Below are 22,686 nucleotides of genomic sequence, written 5' to 3'. Positions count from 1 at the left end.
AAATCAAAAACAATGACATTAGACATTTAAAGTTCTCTTAAAACTCGATAGGCTCAGTTCCATTTCTAAAAGAAAGAGACAATTAAAAATGAGACAATCTTGGAAACCTCTTTGATGATACTGCATTCTGCTTTCCAAGTAGGTGTTCAGTCAATAACCTCTAAAAGGAAATGAAAACCTAAGTGAAATTATGTCCACTTCTGCATTTTTCAGGACTATCGGTTATTCCTCATTTAATCTTCATTGATTGGTTTGTTTGAAGTGCACTTTATATGAACAATGAATCAGGTTTATTCTCTTATTAAAAAACCCACATGCTTTCTTTGCCTTTTCTTCATAAGTAAACGTCTCTATTCTGCTGTTTTCATTACTAACAAAGCTGGCTGGTTGAGAAAAAAAACCAGCTCCCCCTAACCCAACCCAAACCCAACGGTGTGCCATATATTTGGCACACCACTGTTGTCCTGACCTGGAACCAAGCCAAACTTCTGTTTTCACTATTCTGAAATAATAATGAAAAAATAATAAAAAGATTCTAGGATTCTCCAAGAAGAAATTTTAGAAGCCGTGTATCCCACACTTTTCATCTGGATTTCCATGTTTTTTTATAACCACCTTGGAAAAAAAATGTCCTCTGTTTAAATCTACGGTGCTTTTTTATGCTTTTTAACGCTAAGGTGCATGCTGACATACTTTATTCCATTTAGGAATAACTTCACAGAAATGAATATCTAGATTGAGTATCTAAAATCCGCAATGGATTGCTCAGTGCCAGGGCATAAATGCTTCTCTGAAGGCTTAGAAGCATATACTTCAATTTGTTAAGGATTTTGCTAACATAAAGCATCTAAATGTTTAGAATTCAGTAAGAACTGAGAAGGATTTCGAGGATATAAACATTCATTTTAGGGGATTTCTGTAGATGACAGCACAAGTCTTTTGTAGTTCAAGTCAAATAAAGAATACTTGCAGTAAAGATATGAAAGGATAAATAATCAGGTGACAAACACAGGTCTGTGTCAGTTAATGCTCATCAAGCAGTATGACAAAAGATCTGACAATCTTTACAATATTGACCATCTCAATGACATGACTGAAATTTGATTTCTAAGCTAGATGGGGGATATTTCAAGATATTAAGTGAATTAATGTTACCTATAGACCGCAGGTCTGAACTGGTGGTACTGAACTGGAAATATTATGTCTTATTAAAAATGCTTCACATTGCAAAACAAACTGAGCTTTGCTAAGAGACATGAAATATCAGCCAATGACATGGATGAAATGAAGGCTGAATTGAGGTGGACTCCTTAAGAAATCAGCTAGAGTATTCCTTCCTAAAAGAAACTTCTTTTCTTGAATATAACATGATATAAATACTTAGTTTTTCTCTTCATATATACACAAGGACACAAACAAAGATTAGCTTGAGGAACTGAGATTCTAAGCTTGAGTTAGGTTAAGGCTGCCCAAAGAGGCTGTGAAATCTCCATTCACAGGGACATTCAGAAGCTGCCTGGACACAGCTGTGTCCTGCACAACTGGCTCTAGGTAGCCATGCTTGACAAGGGACTTGGACAAGATGAACTTCAGTGGTCCCTTCCAGTGGCAACCATTCTGTGATTTTGTATTTGCAGTGAAAAATTTGACTGATCCTTAGCTTCCTACAGTAGACTTATTGGCGAGAGGATCCTAATTGCCACGGCCACACTTCTTAACCTGTTTTTACCATATATGTTTATTTTTCCTCAAAACTACCATTGTTATCCAGAAGAAAAGAAATTAATCTATACTACATTATGAACCCACTTGCTTTTATGAACCTTATTCCCAATAATCACCATTCATCTTATGAGGAACTTGATCTATACAGGCAACTAATAAAATAATAACAAACATTTCCTCTTGTGGGGACAATTGGGTTGGTTTTGCCTCTGAATGGGTTCCTTACGCAGAAATCTGGAAAGAAAAGGATGCTTCTTGGGTCCCTTTACCCTAAGTATGTGCTTAGAACAGCTGTAGCAATGCCAATGGATAAGATAGAAAGCATCTGCTTTCAAAGGGAGAAAGTTTCCACAACCAAAACAGACCTGTTATCCATGGAAGGAGCAGTACTCTGAGATTTCAATGAATCATTACACTCCAGCTGGTGCTTTCTCCAGATTGCAAATTAACTTATTTAATTATCCTGAAAAGGCCTCAGCTTTCATAAAGTTCCCCATTGTGTCACTACAATTATGGAGAACAGATTTATCTCATCATCATATTGCAAGAGCCATATTCCTACAAATCTGTACTAAACACAATTTAACTTCATTTTTGCCATCTCACAGATCTGTTCGCAATTCTCTGCTCTCTTCATAAAAAAATAAAATACTTTTTAGGTTGTGAGACATTCCTTGCAATGCTGCCTACTTGCATTATTTCCACTGGTAGAAGCATGGGAGTACATTAGTACACTTTAGATATCAAATGATAGTTCATTTTTTAAGTACTGTCTGTCTGACACCCATTATGCCTTAGAGAAAAAAATGTTGAGATGACACACTGGGCTGCCCTTATAGATCCGTATGGAGAGAAGGATACTCTTTTTTTGTCGGAGAGGGAGAAGAAAGGCAGATGTAGGGAGCAAGAATGTCTTTATGCAGAAACATCACATCCCTAAGCACCAGACAAAAATAATCAGAACTGTTTTCCATGGTAACACCAAACTAAGTGTTGACTGCTGCCCAATGGAGAATCCTCTCACCTTGGAAGGCATACAAAGAAAGAAGTCAAAGGTACCGCTCAGGGGCTGACAATTCCTCTGCAACTGTTGTGCTTTTGCATTTCTTGCTTTCTGCCAAATACCAGGGGAGAGAAAGTGCTGACAGGACACAGCAATCTGTAACAGCAGCTCATTCAAACACACCGACTTGAAGAAATACCTTTTATGTAAACATACCACGGTAACTTGGTAATTCCAGTCTATAGTCCTCCACCTTACTACCATGCCATAGGAAAGAAAATTGTTGCTAAGTGCTACTCACAGCAGACGTAAACATTTCACACTATTTAATCTACTTTCTGCAGAGGGAAATAATTTCTCCTAATAGATTAATGTGTTATTATTATTCAGATAGATTTGGACTGCTGCTATCTCCACTAACAAGGAAGACTTCTTTATGAGGCTGCAAATAACATATTCACTAAGGAATCTGCATGTTTTGGTCTGACCTTTCTGAATTCATCTGATTGGTTTCTCTTTGAAAACGAGCTTAAACAAAATCTATCATCAATTATGTTCTCTCGCCACTCCTTTTAATGTAAGGAGGCAGAGGAAGCATCACAAATTACATTAAGTCATGATGGAGAGTTTTGCCCTTTCAGAAATTTGAAATCAAATTAGTCAGAAAAGATTTGGCCATCACTTTTCCTGCCACCATCAAAGCAGAACTTATCTGATCCTGTCTTTGTCCACCAAGGAAATGCTGGGGCTTTAAGATGAGCACCCAGAGTTTCCACCTCTTTCCATTGAGCAAGAAATACCCAAGCCATGACTTACAGGGAAACAGAAAGGGAAGGGAAGGCTGAATTCTATGACCCAAACCAAGGCTGCTGGTAAATTGGAGTTGGGTATTGTTTATAATCAGTTTTACTTCAGCTGTTGAGTGGGCTGGTTCCAGTTCTGTATGCTTCTACTTACACAGGAAGTCTGAAGTAAGAAAAAAGGAGACTGAAGTGTCTTCATTCATACTAATCTGCAAAGGAAGTTGCTCCCTTTTTCCACGTATACAACTAAATGCCTCAAGGAACACACCAAGTTAAGGAATGAAGCAGGAGATACAATATTTTTTTTTTTCCTGGCTTTTATTCCCAAAAGAGATACAAGCTGCTTCTTTGACACAGGAAATAGAATATCCTGCAAGGTCAAACACAGCCTCAGGGTACAGTTAAATATCAGACATTCACATTAATCACATTCTGACTCAGAGTTCAAAGTTTCCCTAAACACACAGACACGCTACAGTAGGGTGGACTGGCAGCCACACGCTACTGTTGAGGCTGAGAACAGGAGGGGACTTCAGGGCATGGCAGATGAAGTTCTACTGTAAATTATCTATAAAAGGAAGACTAAACTAATTCTAGAAAGGGACAGTGTGGAAAGAATCTGATTTTTATTTCAATTAGAGGAGCAAGCAGTTCAGACATTTTATGTCTACCCACTGCATAAGAAGGGAATAACATGAACCAAGACTGAAGGTGAAGCTAAGGAAGGGAGAACACACACTTGATACAAGTTTTGCCAAACATATACCCTGGATAATTGATTTGGAACCCTTCAAGAGCATCAGCTGAAACCAACCAAGGCAATAAATATCTACCCTTTAAATTGTCATTCTTAAAATATGTGCTTGGCAAAAAAAAGTGTAGAGTACTGCATTTATGCCTTCTTAAGTTGGAGTAACAGCTGCAGGCTTTTCAGAGCTCTTTAAAAGAGCCTGCCAAGAAACAATATGATCATTGATTTTATGAGCTGATAACAGTGAAGGAATTTGTCTTAGAGGACAGGTGCTTCAATCCATGAATCTATCAATTTATCAGTGCTTTTTAAGACCCTTTATCTTTTCATGTAGCTCCCAAAGCAAAGTGACAACAGAAGGCTCAAATACTTTATATCCTTATTCTTGGAATAACACCAAGAAGTTTCTATCCTCCTTACTGTGAAATTTCAATCTGAATCAAAGAAAGGCAGGAAACTTTGATTTAATATGAAATTTGACTTTTTTTCTACTCATGGGCATAGTTGTCAGGAAAATACTGTCAAGGTGAAAAATAATGAACAGATAATTACAAAAAGATTTGCTTCTCCTCCTCAGATGATGATGATTGACGTACAGCCAAAAGCACCACCAAGGAATAGAGTCCTTGTATTCAGAAAGGCAACGGAACAGGAACTTGCAGACACAGCACAGTCATTGAATATACACTACAGCAATTTTATAAACACATTAAACTGTAACAGCTCACACCACTGAACAGTTTACTTGCAGCAAAGCATGCTCCTCCCCCTACGTTAGGCACCTTTACCTTTTTAAGGGTCTCTGAGAACGAAGAACTGTTCAGATGGGACAAAAATAATTTAGACAACATATCTTTTAAAAAATGCATTCTTTGTTCTTTCTCCTTCATGTGTTTGCACATCCATGCTGTGTGCAACTTTATGTGGAGAGGGAAACCAGGTATCACAGCTTCAAAGAGCTCACAAATTTCTCACATCAGGGAAATAAAACTCCATGGGCAGTCTCTAATCATTCCTGAAGCCTCTGAAAAGACCTACTATTATTATTACAAACAGCAGGTGGGAGAGGAAAGCTCTCACACTCAGAATGCAGAGCAGGGAAGATACAGCTGCAAAGTGAACCTTGGCTGAAGGACTCAAACTCTTCAATTCTGAAGAGGGACCAGCAGAAACAAATGCAATATGTTATCCTTACTGCATGAGATTTTCTGTTAGTGGATTTTGTGAAACCCAGGCATTCTTTTATCTACAGGGTTGTTAAACAAAATGCAAGAAAGCCACATAAAAGCTGAGGGTTTGAAACCATTTTAAGAGGCTGCATTATTTTAAGCAGAACACCAACTCCAAAAATGAGGCTGGAGAAATGAGTAGAGGAGGAAAAGGATCCATGATATCAGCAGATTATTTGGTACTCAGAACAAGCCTAGCTATCCTCATCCCTAAAGAGCATGTCTCTGGTGTGATATTAGGTGGTAGACTCGGGCTATGTATACCATCAACAAAAAACTATACAAATGGCTTGATGGATCCACAGTAGCTTTCAAGTGAACAGGATGAAACAGCACTTCTACCACTTTTTTTCTCAACTTAGATTCAAGCTCCTGGTGTCTCCATATCTCAGCAGTAACCACCTCTAGCTTCTAATCTCCATGAGCTTGAAAAAATCTCAAAACTGGCACAACACACAAGAAAGGATTTTTTTATTTTCCCTGCAGCAGAAGATGTCAGTGGTGTAGTGGCCCCTATTTCAGGAAGGCTTTGCTCCTACAACCATCTTCCTATATATAATAACCACAGGTGTTCTACTATTAATATATATCACCAACTCGATCACCAGAGGTATGCATAGATCTCACCAACAGATAGCCCATCTGGTATCAGTAACAATCTCACCTTACTCAAAAAGCAAGAGACCAGGCATTTGTCTCCAATGTCACTGTAACCATGAATGCCCACTAAGTAGTTACATCTGATGACGAACATCCTCTTTCCAAAATAACATATGGCTCAAATCCATTATCAAAAGAGATCACATGCCATACCAAAATTAAAGAAGAAAAAAACCCAAAGAGCCAAAAGAACAAAATATCATCAAAAAAATGGCCATCTCAAAGTTACACTCCAAGAATTTGAAAGTGTCCTTTCAAAGCTAAGGAAAACGTGCATGAAGAAATCTATTCAGTTCAGATTTTCCACATATTTTCATGCTCTTACACTCAAGTGGTTAAGAGAAACTGAAGGGGAAGACTATGCCCTACTTTTCTTGGACAGTGTGTGATACAGCTGGGGTTGATGTGAACTCCCACAGATACTTCATATGTCAAGAGGTTTTCTGTCTAACAGGTTTATAAACACTGTAGTCACAAAAATAAACATTTCAAGGAAAAAGCAGCTACACACTAATCCTTCAAATCAGTCAGGTGCTGGTTTTGAACTCCAGAGAAATCAAGAAATATAGAAGGATTATGGACAACAGATACTCATCTCTACTATTTATGAGTCCATTAGCTAAAAATAGACTGAAATTAAAGTTTGGCTTCACTAAAAAACTAGACTTGGTCAGATATGTTGAGATCTTAAAAAATTAAAAAAGCTATCCATGAAGAACAGCTTACTTAAGTGATTTGGGAATCATAGCACTTTTTCTAAGCTAGTCAGACTACTACTAGCAGAATGCAGACTGAATTTTCCAGACAATTCCCCACATCCATATTAGTGAATATTGCAATGGGTCAAGTGAACCATAAACTGCAGAGTAAGCATGCTATTTCCCTGTACAGGTAAAGAAGAAAGTGCAGAAAATTTAGTGTAGCTGTAGACATCTAAAATTACAAAAGATTTAACACATTTCATATCTGTGAAAAACTTCACTGTGACTAGGGCAATGAAAATTAACCACCTTTGCAAGGGGTGTTATCTGCCTGGGATGGTTGCTTTTCTCTTCCCTTCTCACAACTGAAATTTAAAGAATCTTTCAAAAGCAAGACTTAGAACACAGAAGTTGCAGATGAATTGGTTTTATTTGCTATGTTTTGCTAATCGATTAGTGTTTACTATGTTCTGCTTAATCCACAATTAGAATATCCTCATCAGACATTAGATGTTAATAAATCTCTCCTGAAATCTCTCTAAAAGCTACTTTTACTCTTAGACTTCATGTTTGGAACAGGTTGCAGAGAACTGACACATAAGTAAGTATGAACAGTCATTAAATCACTTCTCTAGAGAGAAAAGCCTATTATAAAAATTAAATAAATAAATCATTAGAGCTTCTAGCTAAAGTCTAAAAATGCATCCCCCCATCAGTCAAAGTTAGAAACCAGAAATCTCACAAGGCAATAAAGAAGCCACTGTTTCAGTACAAAAGCAGTGTGGTAAAGCCTCATCAAGTTTTCTATGAGGGAAACTTCTAAAAATCGCAAGTCATAAATCAACTATTCATCTTGATTTTAGTGATCCCCTCAACAGGAAACTCTCTCTTTCAGCCCAGAGCATTTTGACCTCCTTCTCCCAGGGAAACATCTTCCCAGAACCTGGAGACATTCTCCACTGCCTGATTTCCAAGCTCACTCTGTGCCCCTGATCTCATGGAGCAAGCATGACTCACTCCACATGAATGAGTTAGAGAAACAGTGCTGTTTGAACCCATCTGTTTTAGTTTTATTTTTTTTTTTCATCTTCTTTAACTAACAGCCTCCTTCCTGAGTCCTACAATATCAGACTCACAATATTTTATCATATGCCATAAAAAACCCCATTCACCCATCCAGAGTCTTAATACATTAAGAGAATCAGCAGACATACAGGCTTTTGCCTGCCCAACCTTCCTGTTATACATATTAGGGTTTAGCACTTCCAACACATTAGGCTTAAATTCAGATTTTAAACATCTGTAAAGTCATTAAAAAATATGCAAGATGTCTTTAAGACATGTTCCAAATATAAATAGGGTACATCAGTATTCTTACAAACTAGTATCTCCAAGGTTATAGAGTAACATTTTGTATTGACAATTTTTGCTGCAATTATTCTGTATAATACATATTGATTCTGAGGGTTAAATATGTAAATTCTGCTTAAGGACCAAATTCTCAAGCACAATCCCATTACAAATTAATTAAGTGTTCCACTACTTCAGAGCTTTGGAAAAAACCAGAAAGCTGTACACTGAAGACTCTCATATCTAGGTAAAAGAAATGCTACAGGCAACATGAAAGCTATTTGGTTCCCTGCTACTGAAACATAGTCAGAAATTATTTGAGAAACTTACTATTTTCCAAGCAGAATCTTGGACAGATCCGGTTCAAAAGAAGTTCTTGTCTTAATCGAAGAACTTCAGCTTCCAGCACTTCAACTTTCCACTTCCATCCAAAATCTTGTTCAGATACAGTTTTGGCAAGATGCTCAGTATATTCTTTGGAACTCTTCCCTGGTGGTTTCGAGTGGATAATTGCAAAAGCCAATGCTAGTTTTGATATTTTCAAATACCAAATTTGATTTTCTCTTCCATCTTTGATTTCTACTGCATTAGAAAAATAGAAAACAAAAACATTACTTCACTATGACTCCTTTAAGGAAATTATGCACAGTATTTTCTTGACTTTGAAAACTATTTAACAGTGAGACCAATTCTTTTGTTTCTAATGCATTCCTAAATCATCAAGGAGAAGAGTAGAAATACAAGCATCTGTGCACAAAGTGAGAATAAAACATACATGAGCTGTACTCCGGCTATAAAAATAAAATTGAGGCAATGTTTGAAAATAATTGCGGAAATAGCGCGCACTTCAAATAGGTTTATTCTAGCAAAATTTTAAATTCAAATGTTATCTCCACTAAAACAAAGATGAAGACACTAAAAAGACTAACCTCAAAAAAAACCTTTGACACCCCCTCCTCCTTACCAAAAAAACCCCTAAGCCCATGACTAAAGAAATCACAGGGGGGTTATTTACACTTAAACACAATACATATAATTTTTTACCATGAGTTTAAAGTGCTCAAAAGATAAAACTTTGAGGCAGTGTCTGATTTTGGACACCTGGTACCGCTGCCCTTGGAAGTTCTAAGTCTACATTAAGCCTCAAGCCTGCTAAAAGGTCTATGTAGACAGCTGCAAGGTGATGTAAGTGGCTAGTAAGGTAAGAGAAGAAGACAGTTTCATCAGGTCTGGTACAAACAATGAGGATGGGGCAAAAGGCACTTTAGGAGTCAGAAAAAGAAAATATTTAACTAGATGATTATGTCATGGGCAACAGCACAGGACTTGGGAACAAAAAAGGAAAAAAAATAAATTAAAAATAAATAAAAATAACCAGCCTATCTAATTGCTTGTTCTTTCCTAATTCTACATCAATTTAATTCAGTTGTTTAATGTATTTTTTCTTGAAAAAATACTACTCCCAGACTAATAATAATAATAACAACAACAACAACAACAACAATAATAATAATAATAATAATAATAATAATAATAATAATAATAATAAATCACTTCCTACACGTTTGTCCTGGCCTTGACATCTAAACATTTATCAAAATACTATTTTTTTTCTTGTTATCCAACAAAACTGCATGCTTAGCACTATAATGTCGTGTTGAGTAGCTCTGAAATAGTCACAGCACAGGTTTGAATAAGGTACTTTAGGTCATCCTTTCACCAGATCATCTGCTATCACTAAGCTGATTTCTCCCTTTGGTTCTCTTCAACTTTGGATAGTAAGTCATAAATCATCATATATTCATTTATCCATCAGGGGCACTTACAGAAAGCGCTGCCTTTTAAATATTTCTTTCACCTTTCAAATACTTCTGAAATGCTCAAACAATTCCTGCACATCCCTTGCACACCATCCATTCAGACACACCCGTCAGCTAACACTCTGAATTGTACAGAGCGCAAAGGACAAGACTGCAAAAATTCCTTGGGATCTATTTACCTACAGCTATGTTTTAAACTACTGTTCTCCACTTGAAACACTCCATTCCTGACCTGAAACAGAGCAAAACCACCTAATCTAAGCCACCAGTGCATTCTTAAATCTAAACAAAGAGTAAACCCTTAGAAACTGAACTATACTATATATGCCCACTACTTAAAGCAGTTATACATTAAATGGTACCTTTTGCAAAATTTCTTACAAAAAATTTATTTCACAAAACTGTTCAATTGATATCTAAGAATTCCAGGGAAAAGCAGAATTCTCTCATCCTCAAAGGATTAGCACCTCTGTGGGACAACTAACTGGTGTAAGACTCTTGTTTACCTTATACATCAAAGGAAATGTTTATAAATACAGAACCATGCAATTAACTGAACTGCCTTCAAAGTTGTGAATAAAATGAAATACATGGAACCACACTGAAAGAAGAGTAAATAGTAACAGTAAGGTATTCAAAATATTCAGCTTTGAACCTGAAAGGTGCTTCCCAAATTATCTCATCTTCTAAATAGAAGCTGCACTCAGATACTACTCAAACAGTGCCTGGCAAGTTCCATTCTTATAAAGTTCCTGTGCAGAGCAGAGCCATAAATTAGGGCACACAGAAAGATGTCTTACAAAAGGCTTTCACTAGTGGTTTAACATTTTGGTATCTCCAGAGATTGCTTTGCAAAAGCTTTCTGATTCACCTTCCTTTTAAGGACAAATAAAGATTTACTTTCTGCTTCAAAACATGCTTTGTCAGTATTGGCATTCTCCCTTAAATTACATTCAGGGAAGTTGCAGAAGGACCAACATTCTAGTATGGGACAGGGAATGGCATTTAATATCAGCATGTCATGAGTGCCTAGGCGCCTTTTATCATCAAAGTCACCACCAATACCTTCTTATCTATGGTACTTTGTTTATTTCTACTTACATATTATTACAAAAAAAAAAAAAACAACAACAAACAAACCCACGAAGTTAGCTGTCTGGCCACTGATATATTACCACTATGCTACAGTGAAAAGTATGAAATACTACTTTGGCAGCATTTTTTCACCACTTATCACCAAAATAGAGAGAGGCATTTTTTGACTTTGTTTTAAAAAGGGACTACTGTGTTTTAAACATAAAAAAAACCTTAGTGCTCAAGGTAATAACACAACACAGACAAACAAAGAGATATTTCACCCACAACATTCTAAAATACCATTTTCTAAAGGAGATGTATTCCTAATAAATCACATATACGAACCATCGTGTCTTACCACCTAATTTAGTTTTAAAAATCACAATCCTTAAAATTTCAAATAGCACTCCACCTTAACACTTAGGACATACATTTAGTTAATGACTAGTTAATAAATATTAGTTAATAGAATTTAGTTAATAATTACTTTGGATTTTGAGGAAGGCCTTTTCCTCTAACATCTTATACAGACTCCTACAGTAGGAGTGTGTTACACTGAGTGATTTTAAGGAGTTATTTTTACTCTGGAGAAAAAGAATCACTACTTTTCTAGAATAATTACTTATAAAGATGCTGTTAAAAAAAAAAAAAAGCAGGACAGATCACAAAGCTGGTTCTCCTTAGAAACAAGACGCAATCAAAGCATTTTTTGGAGAAGTTATTCTTTCAGAATTTTAAAAATCTCTTGTCTAAAACCAGATAATTAATGAAAAATAGCAATATTCCTGCATATTTCCAGAAAGAGTAGATTCCTCAAAGATTTTATGGAGAACATACAGCTCTCTCACCTCCTTTCTGTCACTGTCACTGTCACTGTCACTGTCACCATCTCTCTTCTCTTTGCTGCCTTTATGATCATGAAAAGAGAAGCTTGTTTAAGGAAAAGCAGGAGTTCTACAGGCTGATTCAGGTTTTTCACTGTTCCCTAAAAGGACAACTGCTCTCTCAGAAACCACTGTAAAAGTCCTCTAGAAAATAACACACCGGATGATGCTGTTAGAAATAGAGGGATGCTGGCCAACCATGCATTAGCAAAAATTGCACAGCAATCTGTTGCTCTCAGGAAGTGCTGCACCACCAAATGTAAATACATTCCACTAAAAGCATATTGGCAGCTACAGAGTTTTATCAATAATATTTTTGCTCCTATCAACATAGAAATTACACCAATGCTTAGGTAGAAAAAAAAGTTTTAGACCAAACCAAAAACTTTCCTTGATTGGGAATAGTATCAAGCCAAGAGCAGAAAAAAGTCACTAGTCTAGTCCTGCTAATGCCAAAATATGTACGACAGGAATCAAAAGGATCAAGAATTATCCTCCAAAACATATCTGATACTGAGTGTTACTCAGTGGGAATAAGTACTTACACACAAAGCTCTACTTGTGTGCTTACTGAGTGTTAAGGAGAGAACCATTAACCCCTTGCAAATTCTGCCAGCAGGGCACAGCACAGATACCATCTGGTGACAGGTTCCCTATGCAACCCCCCCAGTCCACAAACTGGAAGTGCCCTCAGAGGACCTGATGGGTTGACATCACTGTCAAACAGGACTGGGTCCCCAGATTTCCAACACCAGAAGGAGAGATCTCCCTGTCTCCAGCCTTCTAATCCTCCTGCAGGACCCACAGCCCTGCTGAGACCCTAACCATGGAAAGCTGCTGAGCAACTATTCACCTGCAGAAATAATTAGAAAATAAGCCATGAACTGTCCTGTACAGCTCTGTGTTACATAACCAAGGGGAACTGAGATGTAGTGTAAGATTCTTTGAGGATCTTTGATATAAACTTCTGGTTAAGTCTCACCTTGTTTTTTACATGGTCTGAAACATTTGAAGAGGAAGTAATTCCCACTAATCAGAAAAAAAAAGCCCACCCCACTAGTTTCAGATGGTCCCAGTTTTTGTTCGTTTTCTTCTCAGTCTGAACTTCATATATTTAACTCCATTCCAAAGGAGAAAGGTTTCACATTATTGTTAAAAAACATAAAGAATTCAAATCAGTCATTATTATAAAAAAAAAAAAAAAGAAAACTTTCACTAAAGCCATGAAACTTGCATCTAAACTTAAGCCATTCATTAGAGTAGTTTTAACAACCTATAAAATCTCCTATTTCCAAAAACAGGACCTGCACCGCCACAAAAGGACTGCACCTTGCTAGTTAGTGGTCCCCACTTTCATACCAATTACTTCTTGTCAAAGTCTGGAAGCTGAGGTCAAACACGTGACATCTTCAAAAAACAAGGACAATTCCCTGAGCCCGCTACTGGCATAAAGGCATCCACTCCTCCCCTAGCACTCTCCACTCTCCCAGCTGTCAGAAGATGATTTTCTGCCTCTTACTTCAATGTTTCTATTTTTTTTCTCCACTGTTAACTACATAAAACTGAACAACTCAGCCCCTGAGTGCACATTTTTTGTTGTTTTCTTTTTTTCCCCCCATGCCAGAATGCACTAGAGTCAACACAGGCTGACAAGGATAACAATAATTTTCTCTCTTTAACTGAAGTGCGGGGATGATCCCTTCATTTTTCTTTGCATTAACACATGTGAACTAGAGTAATTGGTCTCCCAGAAAGGATTAACCTAGAAAAAGGTGCAGTTGAGTTTGCAGTCAGATCAAAATGAACTGCCTGCTGAAGAAAAACCCCAGTGATCTTGGGATGAGCCTACCCCAGCTCCTGGGCCTTTGTCCACTGGAGCTCCTCAGCAGTTCTGGATTTCTCTCCCATGAGGAGCCACAATATATGCTGCACCAAGACATCAAAGGATGAGCTACTCAGTTTGCACAGGTGAATCCTCAGCTCTAGAGCTTTTAAGAAATTTTTCACGGGTCTTTATGGGTAAGAGAGGTGAATTTTAGATAATTTACCTTTCTGAGTGGTACACAGTTTTCTGACTGATATTGGAAACAGGCAAGTCACAGAGAAACAGGGGGGAGATGGCTAAATTATGCTATGATTTAAAATTATAAGGTACCTCAACATAAAACCAAAGCCTAAACTTGTTTGAAATAATTAAACATTGGAGTAATACTCATTAATGTCAAAGAATTGCAGACCTTAGGCACGATTTCTAAGTTTGCCCATGAAATTCATGGCTAATAATGGAAGAAACTGCTGCAAATGTCATCGACAAAACCTTATTGCTTTCAAGAGGACACTTACTTGTTACACAGATCATTATAATCTGAATTTAAAAAATAATTTAAAAAATTAATAGTATAAGACATGAAATGGACTGTAACTCATTTAACTTCCAGGCCATTCAAGGGCTCAGTTTTCTTCACATTTGAAATTTTTATTTGAAAATAAGAGGATCTGTCAGGACAGAAATAAATTGTCATTTATCACTACTACACAGCTAAAAATCTTCAGACAGTCCTAAATATTAAAAAGAAATGCTTTTCCTTCTAAATTTAAGTGTATGGTCTGTCCTTAAAGGTACAAATATAAAAGGAAAAATTGATTTGCTGCCATGATTTTTACTTTAACTAGTCTGTCAATTACACAGTGCAAATAAAGGTGACAAAATTACCCACATCTCTGTAACCTCATTCTGCTTTACACAAGAGAAATCAAGATACTGACTCACTATAATGGAGCACAAAACCCTGCAAGTGCTCCAGTGGAACTGGGCTGAGCTGCAGACACATAAGGCCATAACATTAAGCAACAATAAAATAAACTTGATTTAATTGGTATGTCTAGCATAATACTGTCATCCATGTATATAATAAACAACGATAATGGGACAGCTGCATAATCAAGATGAACCAAAGTATGCCTTGTGTTCCAATTAAGCAGCTTTTATTGTAAAAATGTATATTAAACCACAGCTGTGGTTTAATATACACAGTGTCATTTTTAAACAACCTATTCTCGTAATACACAAAGTTATGTAATGTGGACATACTCACTGAGCAAAGAACTTGCTTTTCCTAAAACAAGCCTAAACAATAACTCCAGCATATTTTTAATGGCTCAAAATGCTGAAATAATATTGAAAATAATAAAAACTTAAAAGCATGAGAAAACTTGATTTAAATGTAGCATGATTTTTTTCTTCAAACTATTTAACTTCTAAATAATTTTAGTTTCTAAAAGTTTTACAAATTCTCCAAAACCAAATAACATGAATGCATTGAAAAAATATTTTAGAGCTTATTAACATTCCCCAATTATAACCGTTTCAGAGAATTTAAGAACATAAACAAGCATAATCCCTCAGGATTTCAGTAACATTTTAGAGGTAGGATTCATCTTCTCTTAACAGAAACCTACAATTTAGAAGGCTACAGCTGCCTAGACTTCCTTTATTATCAATGGGCAGAAAGAGAGATTTCGAACATTAAAAATACGCCAAGTTATTTGTACATCTACTGTGTGGTGAAGTTAAGTCGTGACCCAGAACCATTTGTTTCTCTTCACAGACTACACAGAGTGTTCAGATGACTAGATCAGATGCACACATGCACTGTGGACAGCTAACTTCAGTGAGATGAGTTGCTGCACCACAGGCAGCTAAAGCTGAGACCTTCAAAAAACTATTTAAGTGCCTAACTAACAGGAAAAATTCTGCAAGGCCGAAACCACCACCCTTTAAAAGAAGTTTGTAATTCTAGATCTTTTGAATATTTCTGGGAAAAAAAAAAAAAAGCTTTCTAGAAGAAACTCCAAAAATCATGGAAAAAAGTTTGAAAGAATAACTTTGTGAACATATAAACATTTTCAATGCACAAACAAAATAGCAGACAGGTGCAAAGTAAAACAGGAGGAACATCAAGTATGCCCAAAATTATATGAGCATAAAACAATCAGTTCAGCCCCTCAAAGTTTCTGTGCATCACTCTTCAATGAGATCATTCAAAAACACTAATATAAGCCTGAGTTTTCTGGAAGTTTAAAATTGTTTATATGTTCTCCCTAGAAGCTGAGAGTTCTTCCCTTTGCACTCTTTTTTCTCCTCCAACAGGCTTTTTTTTATGTGTCACTTACAACATCATCTAATTGATCTGGCACACACTACCATTACCATGTATCTCTTTACTATTTTGATTACCAAAGACATGAAAGTATTTCCAGAAAAGGGAATTTATTCTATAAAACCCACTGTTCAGAAATTAAAGTATAACTCAGTGGTACAAATTTATCTATTCTTATGTCAGCACAGATTTCATCCCCTACCAAAACAAAATTGTGATCGTTTAGTCAGCTGAGTGTAAATCCACTCCGTTTAGGAATTGAGGATATACTTTTCATTGCAGCTTTAAGAGACAGACCATGAAATTCAGACTCTTACTCTTTTAAAAAAGTTTCATATTTGGTAGTAATAATTAAATAAAGTATAAATTTACAGTTGGCATTTTGGACTGTGGAAAACAATCACAGCCTTTATATAATGCTAAGTTACAACAAGAAAGCAGCCATATCTCCCCAAGATTTTATTACAAAGACTGCATTAGCTTTTCAATGTAGAATTTCAAAGCAGAGTTCAAAAAAAAGACAATTATCAAGAGTTTGGAGGATTATACAGAGGCTAGTGACTAAAATATCACCATTTTTCTTTTCAGTTTCACACTTTCAGCCTTTACCTGAACAGGTTGGTTTTGCTATGTTTTTAAAAGACCAGTATCTTTCAGTGAACAAGTTTCATTCAAGTATGCTTCCAGAAAGCATCCATTGTACTTAGAAAATCTTGTTCTTGGGTTTCTGACAGAAATTTAATATTGGCAGAATGAAAGATGAGATTGTTCAAAAGAAAGGAAATGTTTGTACTAGAAAACAAGGAAAAGATTCTAGGAATCTAGCTCTCTAGAAAGCATACAGTATACAATAAAGATCGAAGCCTTATATATACTACAGATACTAACATAACCATAGCACCATTTGAATATGTAGTGCATAAATAAGAATTTATGAAGCACTAGAGATTGTAAAAGGCCACTGAAGGCACTTGCCAAGCATTTGTAGCTCAGTCCATAGACAAGTACTTTTTACACTTTAATTCAGCTCAATTAATAGTGTATTCAAATTGAAAAAACGTCTGAGTCACAAAGATGGTCAGAGGGCTGGAGTACCTCTCCTATGAAGACAGGCTGAGAGTATTGGGGTTGTTCAGCCTAGAGAAGAGAAGGCTCCAGGGAGACCTTATAGCAGCCTTCCAGTACCTAAAGGGGGCCTACAGGAAAACTGGAGAGGGACCTTTTACAAGAGCATGTAGTGATAGGAAAAGGGGGAATGGCTTTAAACTGAAAGAGGGTAGATTTATATTAGATATTAGGAAGAAATTCTTTACTGTGAGTGTGGTGAGATACTGGAAAGTGTTGCCAAGAGAAGTTGAGGATGCCTGTCCTAGTTTCAGCTGGGACATTTTTTCTTAATAGCTGGTATAGTGGTGTGTCTTTTGGATTTATTATGAGAATAATGTTGATAACACCCTGATGTTTTGGCTGTTGCTATGGACTGCTTACCCTAAGTCATGGACTTCTTAGTGCCTCATGCTCTGCTAGTGAGGAGCTGCACTGGAAGTGTTCAAGGCCAGGCTGGATGGGGCTTTGAGCAGCCCGGTCTAGTATAAGGTGTCCCTGCCCATGGCAGGGGGGTTGGAACCAGACGATCTCCAAAGTCCTTCCAACCCAGGGTATTCAGTGGTAAGACAAAATTAATCATTGCTTTCTTCCATCAGCCACTGAGAAAAATGCAAGAGACGATGCACTATGATTTCTCAGTTTCAAAGGATGGGGTGATCAGACACAATCATTTGAATTCACTGACATTAGAAATATTCAGTTTCAGGTAAAAATACTGGCAACTTCGATAACTCTTTACTATTCTGTCATACTTGCATATTCATGCAACCTTTTTTTAACAAGCAGAGCACTAACACCACTAATTGAATCCCAGAATCTATCCCGTACACAACAATACAGTGTTCTCACTTGTGATTTGGGTGAAATGAACACAAAAAAAAATTCAGACCTGTAACAAATCAAAAAACTAGGAATCTGAATAAATATTGAGAGAAGACACTCATAGCTGATATTCTTCATTATTAATAACCAAAGCAGTGCAACTTCCATGGGAAGGCCTCCATTTCCTTGCAAATAAACCAAATAAACTCAGCCTTTCCTCAGGAAACCGCTCCTCGAACACCTGAGGCTTGCCACGCGAGGCCTTCCACCTGGAGAGCCAGGCAACTGTCCCAGAGGAACCAGGAGTGCCAGGGGGCTGTCCCAGGGGAACCAGGAGTACCAGGGGGTGTTCCAGGCAGCCCCCAGACCCGCACCCCTGGGCGCGGGGTTTACACACGGGGGATTGTCCCCAAAGGCCAGAGGCACTCGCTGACACCGCAGGGTGGGGGCATCTCCTCAGGCTACTGCCTCCATCCCGGAGCCTTCTGTCACCCTCCCTCACCGCCTCCCCGGGCAGCCCCGAGAGCCTCGGGCCCGACCCACCTGCCGCGGCCCCCAGCGCCATGGCGGGGGCAGCGCCTGCTGGCCCGGGCAGCGGGACACGAGCTCACCGCCCCTGCTGGGATCTGGGATCAGGCACAGCGCCAGCCCCGAGGCGCTGTGGTGCGAGCTCCTCGGTGCGGGCCCTCTGCGTCCCACTCGTGTCGATCTCGGCCACACACGGGTGTTTCGTGCGGGTGTTGGAAGAGCTTACGGCCTGGGCCTCGCCTCCCGCTCCAAGGCCGCCTCAGTCGGGAATGTGCAGGGAGGAGGAAGCCAGGGAGCCCCGCAGGAGACATGTGAAGGCCCCTTGTGCCGCCAGAGAAGGAGGGGCTGCAGCCGCGGGCAGGCTTTGGGCAGTGTGGCCCTGCGGAGGGTGCGGGCCCAGCCCGGGACCCGCCGGGCGCTTGGGCTTCGCCTGCTGAGGGGCGAGGCGTCTGTCAGAGCTCACCGTCACCTGGGTCACCTGAGAGGGCCCCCAGGCTCGAACACTTTTTACTGCTGTAAATTGCATGCAGGTCTCTCGAAGTGTTTTGCAGGTCAATACAGGTCTCTTTAAACTTTTTGTGTGTTTGGATATCTTAAGAGGAAATGAGATCATAAAACTTCAGAACAGTATGTCTCTAACAGTGCATTGGAAATAGAAGCTGTGTTTTAGCTGAAACACTGTGATCAAAGCTCACAAGTTAAGAAATTAGCTTTGTATGTAAAATTATATTCTCTACACAAACTGTGCTGAAAAGGCTGTGTTAAGGCTCCTTGGCCAGAAACGGAGTCTATGGAGTCATAGAACCAGAGAATGATTTCAGCTGAAAAAGACCTTTAGGGTCATTGAGTTCAAGCATTAACCCAACACTGCCAAGTCCACCACTAAACCATGTGCCTAAGTGACACATCTACAGTCTTTTAAATACCTCCAGGAGTGGTGACTCCATCACTTCCCTGGGCAGTCTGTTTTAATGCTTGACAGACATAAGAAATTTTTGCTAGTGCTGAGGAGGCTAATGTTGAGGAGGCTGAGTAAATTAACATTAGTTAATTTACTAATGTTGAGGAGGCTGAGGAGGGAAGACAGGAGGAGAGGTAAGAAAGAAATGAAGCAAGATGCATTAGGTGCAGTTAGTCTCATCACAGTACGTCAAGATCTTAAGTAGAGGGGGATCGATCTTTCTAAACACAGAAGTATTCAGATGTGACAAACAATACGTACTTTTAAAATTCTTACCCCCATTTCTTGTTCTTGGATAATCTCAACAGCTTTATTTTTATCATGCTCTTTTGTTCAAAAACAATATACATAGTTGTAAACTTCTAAGCTAATGTACTTAATTTTCTTTCTTTTTTTTTTTACCTTCCTAACTACTGAAAATTGTTAACACATTGGAACTTTCATTTTAGATTTCAAACGATAAATTAGACTGAATAATTTAGAGACTCTCTTCATTCTGACAGCACTACTTATTTCTCAGTGAAACCCAGGGGGAAAAAATAACAAAACATTCTCTAGTCTTCCATTACAGTGACATAGCAGCTACACTTTATCATTTTCTGTGCATCTTTTGTGCATGTAAGTGATGCAGATGCTTTGCAAAGTGCACGGGCATTTTGTAGATCGGAATGTCCATGTTTTCATATAATCTTTTCCACTGAGACTGAAATAAAAGATTCAGAGACATCAGTGCTTCTACCTGAAAACCTATGGTTTGTATACAGACAGCTGAATCTAAAAAGCAGAATTAGACAGAGGCAACATTATTATTGGTCTAAAAAAGAAAGTAGCTCTTCTTTTTCTGAGAGTCCCAGTCCTGCTTGCAATTGTAAGCTTACTGAGAGACACCTAAATATCCTGAGGCCTTCTACTATTAGCTGCCTGGAAGGATGTTTTTCACTCGATTATTTTGTACTTAAACTGCATAAATAAAAAAAGAGCCATGTAAATTTAGTTTTAGAGGGACAAGTCCTTTTATTTTTTCAATTTTTTTAATTTTTTTTTATTTGGAACTACTTAAAAAGAATGTGTCTTAAACTTGCAAAATTATTGTGTACAACTTTCAGAATATCAACCAAAGTACACCTTATCACAGGTTTTAGGTTTGTTTTTAAAATATGTTGACTATCCCAATATTTTCAAGGTGGAAAAAAAAGCTGGTGTCTCCCCTTGCCATTAACAGAGCAACTCTAAGGACTTTTCATCTGAAAGCAGGAAAATCAGAACACAATCAACTGCCGAATCACTGAGATGTGTACTCCTGTTTTATTGAAGAACACTTTTCAAAAATAATGTATAGAACTTGTATTAACTTTATGCAGTGACTATTCCTAGTGATTGCATAGAATCATAGAATCATGAAGGTTGGAAAAGACCTCCGAGATCATTGAGCCCAGCCTTTGACCGATCACCACTCTGTTAACTAGACCATGGCAGCGTCACATCCAGTTGTTTCTTGAACACCTCCCGGGACGGTGACTCCACTGCCTCGTTCCAATGCCTGAGCATCCTTTCAGGGAAGAAATTCTTCATTATGTCCAACCAACATAATCTAACATTACTTTTTAATAAATGAGCAAAGCGTTTGTGCACATGTATTTGTGCACATGTGCAAATTCATGTTATATCCAATAAATAAAAAATAAGATACTATTCCCATTTTTATGTCCAAACATGAGGTGATTAACACTGTGTGTAATCCCAGTTGAAACAACAGTGAAATTAAGCTTCGATTTGAAATAAGCTGTTTACACTTCATGAAGGAAGCTGATTCTACTAGTTGCACATGAATTCTTTTGATCTCTGTTTCTGAAGATGTCTTTTGATCTCAAGAAGAGTCCAAAGATACCTTTGTGGCAAAAGGTCATACAAAATAATTAGCTGGTTTTATTAATAATTAAACATAAAAGCAGTGCAGGTGTTTAATTACATCAGAGGTCATGAATTCTCAGTATTTAACCAATCCATGTGCTGAATAATTTCCAACAACTAAGTGATCAACTGAGAACAAACTCCAAAAACACAGGCTTCAATCAGTTGTTAAAAGTAATATGAAATACATTACTGTCAGACATGCACTCCCTGCTCTTACTGGATGCCTACAGTATCAACAACAGTTTGAGCATGAAAGAATATTTTTTCATTTGGAGAACTACGGTCTGTCAGAATTTATAAGACATCTTTATATTTTAATGTATGTCTACTTACCTGAGAGCTGGAAGTGTCTGAAAACACGTATAAAATATGCTGTCTCAACTATTGTAGCTGCAATTTTGTTTAGTTGATGTGGGGCTAGAAATAGTGTCTTGAGAAGAGCACGTGAAAATCATGAGCAGGAGCATCAATGTCTTCTCATTTGAACTTTTTTCCATGTGTTACAGGGCTATATTTAATTAAAAATAAAAAATTTTGGCATCATGATTCTTCATTACTCAGCATCATGCTCTTTTCAAAACAGATTATAATGTGTTCGTGATGGCTCAATTTTGTATGTAATTCTGATGACACCAGTATGGCTCAAGCAGTCCCTTTGAGCATAATCTGCAATTCTAAACAAGTCATCTGATTTAGAAAGTTGAGGGAGTTATGCAATGTATTCTTTGTTTCTGTTCAGGAAACAAAGTATTACCATGAGGAAAAAAGGATCACACTTCAGGGCCTGATGCAATGAAAACGTCAATCTACAAAAGCAATATAAAAAGTTAGACATAAGATGAGGAGAACAGGGAAATAATAAAAACTTGTTACTGTTAAGAGGCAACATACATCAGTTATGAATAGATACTTTACAGTGCTTTATTTAAATGTCATCACTTACATAAAATTAGTAACATTTCCATTCCTTTCTTTACAGTATACATAAAGAAAGATAAAACCTTTCCCTCGAAGAATTTCATATCTGGAAATCTATACGAAAAGATTCCCACACCACCAGGTAAGAAAAAGGGTAAAAGCATGTTAGCAAGTAATCAGAATGATGTTTAAAAATAATGTGACAATATAGCAGATAATTTTCTGCATTTACATTTCATCATTTATCTAAGAGTAACAAAACAGTGTTGTGAG

The 22,686-nt window shown here is 37.6% G+C and overlaps 1 protein-coding gene across 2 annotated transcripts in view; it reads right to left on the bottom strand.

Annotated features, from left to right (window-relative positions):
• The window catches only part of MEI4 (meiotic double-stranded break formation protein 4), a 78,210-nt gene extending 59,102 nt beyond the window's left edge, over window positions 1-19,108 (bottom strand). The window contains exons 1-2 of one of the 2 annotated variants that reach the window (XM_017823812.1): window positions 18,636-19,108; window positions 8,553-8,804 (exon numbers count right to left, since the gene is read on the bottom strand). In XM_017823812.1, coding sequence (XP_017679301.1) covers window positions 8,553-8,804; window positions 18,636-18,657 — 274 coding nt within the window. In that variant the 5' untranslated portion in view covers window positions 18,658-19,108. The other variant, XM_017823821.1, reaches the window with a different exon arrangement.
• Window positions 19,109-22,686: the final 3,578 nt, after the last annotated feature.

This window comes from Lepidothrix coronata, unplaced genomic scaffold (assembly GCF_001604755.1).
Source record: "Lepidothrix coronata isolate B3197 unplaced genomic scaffold, Lepidothrix_coronata-1.0 Scaffold4, whole genome shotgun sequence".
In the NCBI taxonomy this organism is placed as follows: domain Eukaryota; kingdom Metazoa; phylum Chordata; class Aves; order Passeriformes; family Pipridae; genus Lepidothrix; species Lepidothrix coronata.
The sequence above is the reverse complement of the archived record's forward strand: the minus strand, read 5'-3'. Positions and strand labels throughout refer to the sequence as shown.